At 48.0% G+C, this 3,578-nt stretch overlaps 2 protein-coding genes across 2 annotated transcripts; one reads left to right on the top strand and one right to left on the bottom strand.

The window, feature by feature from the left end:
- Positions 1 to 687: 687 nt before the first annotated feature.
- On the bottom strand, positions 688 to 1,337 carry FA10DRAFT_263215 (hypothetical protein; the record flags this gene model as incomplete). The annotated part of the gene is made up of 2 exons (XM_025520186.1): positions 688 to 1,203; positions 1,242 to 1,337. 2 exons carry the CDS (start codon positions 1,335 to 1,337, stop codon positions 688 to 690), a joined length of 612 nt encoding a protein of 203 aa, XP_025373911.1.
- Positions 1,338 to 2,187: 850 nt separating this feature from the next.
- FA10DRAFT_289548 (kinase-like protein) lies at positions 2,188 to 2,587 on the top strand (the record flags this gene model as incomplete). Its single annotated transcript, XM_025524312.1, has 2 exons — positions 2,188 to 2,313; positions 2,375 to 2,587. The coding sequence occupies 2 exons, from the start codon at positions 2,188 to 2,190 to the stop codon at positions 2,585 to 2,587; spliced, it is 339 nt and encodes a 112-aa protein (XP_025373910.1).
- Positions 2,588 to 3,578: the final 991 nt, after the last annotated feature.

The following is a 3,578-nucleotide window of genomic DNA, read 5'->3' as shown; positions in this document are numbered from 1 at the left end:
TCCCATTGTTCCCATTGTTCCCATTGTTCCCATTGCTTCCATTGTTCCCATTGCTCTCGTACTAATCTTCGTATTGTCGTTTCCATCGTTCTCGCTGTGTTGACACAACTTGCAATGTACACGACCAAAGCTATGTCCCACAGCACATAACAGATGGCTTCTGGACTGGACCTCTGCAAAGTCATGACGAAGCTTATCGGTTGATTGGAGCCAGGACGCATTTGTGGCGCTTGTCGGAGACGAAAATGTTGAAGTACCACTCATGCCTAAGTCAGCTGCAGTAGATAAAATTATTGCATCTTGAAAGAATTTGCTGACAAGAGAATAGAGCAGAGTGTGACGGTTTGTAAGGTGCCATAACTGACGGCTGCAGCGTGCCTGGTTGTCGGTAATCAAAGAATGAATATCGCGCCAAGGCTCGAAGAATTTAGGTCGTACTCGTATCACGGAGACTTGTTAAGAAGCCCACGGGGCCACAGGGGCATTCTCCGAGCCTGCCCTTACCCTAGCACAAATAATGGCAACGCATCCACTTTGCATGAATCCTTGGCTAAGACCATTTCAAGTGGAGTAAGAAAGGAGGAGCCGGCGGCTGAAATTAAAAGAAAAGGATAATGAGCGGCCCCATCGACATCAAAACGTCCGACGAAACCGACGAAGCTACTCCACGAATCAATCTCCGCCTGTTCAGTGGATCTGCTTGATGCGCTGAACCATATCCATATGATTTGCCATAATGGACGAGAGCATGGCGAAGGTAATGGTGTCGATCTTACTGACATTGATTAGCTCTGCGCGCTCGAGAATCGAGATTCCAAACAGGTGCGCTACGATGAAAAACTTTCTTGCTCGCTCGGCGCGTTTTCGAAGTCCTGCGTAATTTGCAGGCTCACTTCGTTGATTCTGCAAGATCTTTAGTAGAGCTGGATACGCTTCGTCGTGGAAGCCCTTGCTTGCGACGTAATCGAGCGAGCTTGTTGCGGACGACACGATCAAATTCGCGTAAGCATGTCCAAATTCGAAATACCTCGAATTTACGTCTTGAGATGCGCCGTAATGCAGACTCTCAGCATGACCAAGACTCCGCAAGGCAAGAGAGACACGGCTTGACCTATCTAAGCTCTGAGAAGAATGTTCAAAGAGGTCGCTCGTGGAAATTGCAGTCTGCGTCCAGTCCTCTCTCCTCATTCCCGATGCAGGATACTGTACGGCTTGTGTTCGTGGCTTGTCCAACAATTCACCCATGAGTTGCTGAAGCCGTCGCTCGTGGCGCTCAACAAGAGCCTTCTTCTGTGAGGCTGGAAGCTTCGTTCTTCGGTGAGCTCTGTCTTTGGCATCTTTTGTGATGTTTTTCACCTGGTTAGAGAGTCAACGATGGTCGCAAGATTTGAGCTCAAGATTTCTATTTTGCTCACCACAAATTCCTTTTCTCGAAAAGAGAAGAAGAGGTCTGGCGCTTTGTCCAAGCTTTGAAGTTGTGCCCGGGCGAGTGCCTCAAGGAACGCTCGATAAATGATCGCTACGTGAGTAGGTTCATTCTTCCCTTCTCCTGCATCCATATACTCTCTAAGCCGATTGAACGAAGCTCTCGATCCCCGAAATCCGTAAAAGCTCGGATTCCGTGGGTAGAGTGAGCTCGGTTGGGGCGTCTGACATCGATAACTTGTCGAGTGTGCTGAACCGAAGATGATCGAAATTTAAGACCACCCTGAGCCTTTATCCTCTATTATAGCCAGGTGCCATCATACAAAGGGAACAATCTTGACAAAGGGATCTGAGTCTTCAACAGTCCCCAGATCTGAATTTGAATCATTTCGCGTTTTGTTTCTGAAATGTATCTAATAACACAAAAACGAAGGTCAAGTTTTGAGGTTGTACACTTTGTCAAACACTGCAAGCGTGAGAGGCAGTATAGACAGCAGTTCTCCGCTCAAAGGTACCAGAGCTGAAAATCGCAAGGTCTTACGCTGCTCGACAGCCGGCGTCTTTTCTTGTCAGCTGCAAGTCGCCGAGAGCACGTGACTACACGGTGTCACGCCCTGATCAGATCAGCCCCTCATCACGATGAGCAAATCGTCCAACACAAAATGGTTTTCCGCCTGACATAGATTCATAATGTAGCTCGGGGCCTGACTGGCTCATTTTTAGACCCATCTGTTTGACGTACAACCTTATCCTCGTAACACCATGAAAATTGGCACCAGCATGAACATGGGCACCTTGCAAGCGAGACCTCTCTACCTCGGTCGTCGCCTGCTGGGCGAAGGAGGTTTCGGCAAAGTCTACGAAGTAGAGCGAGCTTCGGACAAGAAGGTGCGTTTAATGTACAACGAACAAGTCTGAAACGAGTTTCGCTCAGCCATAGAAATCATAGCTTTTCGCTCTGAAGATCGTCACGGTCAGCACCAACGCCGAGCAACGAAAGCTTGCTGCTCAAGAAGCAGCACTACACTCGAAATTGGCGCACCGCAACGTCATCGCTTTACTCGAGCATTGGGAATTCGAACGTTCATTGCATCTTCTTATGGACCTGGGGACTTATGGGGACCTAGAAATGTTTTTGGCTCAGAGAAACAAGACCACGTAAGTCCGGCTTTTCTGTCATTTATGTATGAGGCTGAGAAAGATCATCGAATGATGAGCGACAATATTGAGCTCCGACGAAATCTCTTTGCACAAGTCTGCGCTGGATTACATTACCTTCATGAAGGTCATGACAACCAAGTGTCGGTGATTCATCGTGACTTGAAACCCTCCAATGGTGAGCAAATGCTTAACTTCTTGCCTTTCATACAAAACATCAATAGACGTGGCGAGGAGGCTGACGCAAAAGAATCGAACTCACGGATTGTACTTGCCAGTCCTGATCGACCACGCTTTCCGTGCAAAAATCGCCGACTTTGGATTGGCAATCGTACGTGACAAACACGCGAAAGGACATTGGGGCATCGCAGGTGTAAGCACATACGTCCTTCAACCTATCGTACCATGCAGCCGTGCTTACTGCATTAGTACTTCACTCTTCCCTTTAATGCAGACGCCTGGCTTCAGGTCGCCAGTGAGTGGAGTATTTGTGCACGAGACACACGAGTTGTGGCTGTTAAACCTGTCCCAACCCTCCTCTGTGGATAACAGGAAATGCTGAAAGGCGAGAGATACGGCGTCAAAAGCGACTTGTGGTCTCTCGGATGCCTTTTTTTTCAAATTCTGACAGGAAAGTGAGTGCCACAAATTTGCTGAGGATTACAATATCTCACATGATTCTCTTCTTATAGACACCTGTTCGATGAAGGTGGTGTGAACAGGGATCAAAATATTCTACGGAGTCGTAGCTTGGCCGCTCTCGCCAATCTCAACCTTCCTGAGAAAGATGTGGTCGACAGTCTTCTTCAAGCTGTCGTGAGCTCTTGTACGGCTCTCAACGGAGGTGCATCGTGACACTTACTATCTTATTGCTCGTCACCGTCACAATTGCTTCTGCTGAAACAGCCATTGCAGAGGATTTCCTCGGCCCAGCTACTTGCCAATTCTGCTATCATAGATTGGCTTGTAGACACACCCCTTCGGTAAGTTCATCT

This window comes from Acaromyces ingoldii (genome assembly GCF_003144295.1).
Source record: "Acaromyces ingoldii strain MCA 4198 unplaced genomic scaffold FA10scaffold_10, whole genome shotgun sequence".
NCBI classification, from domain to species: domain Eukaryota; kingdom Fungi; phylum Basidiomycota; class Exobasidiomycetes; order Exobasidiales; family Cryptobasidiaceae; genus Acaromyces; species Acaromyces ingoldii.
Note: the sequence above shows the minus strand (reverse complement) of the source record. Positions and strands in the feature narration are given on the sequence as shown.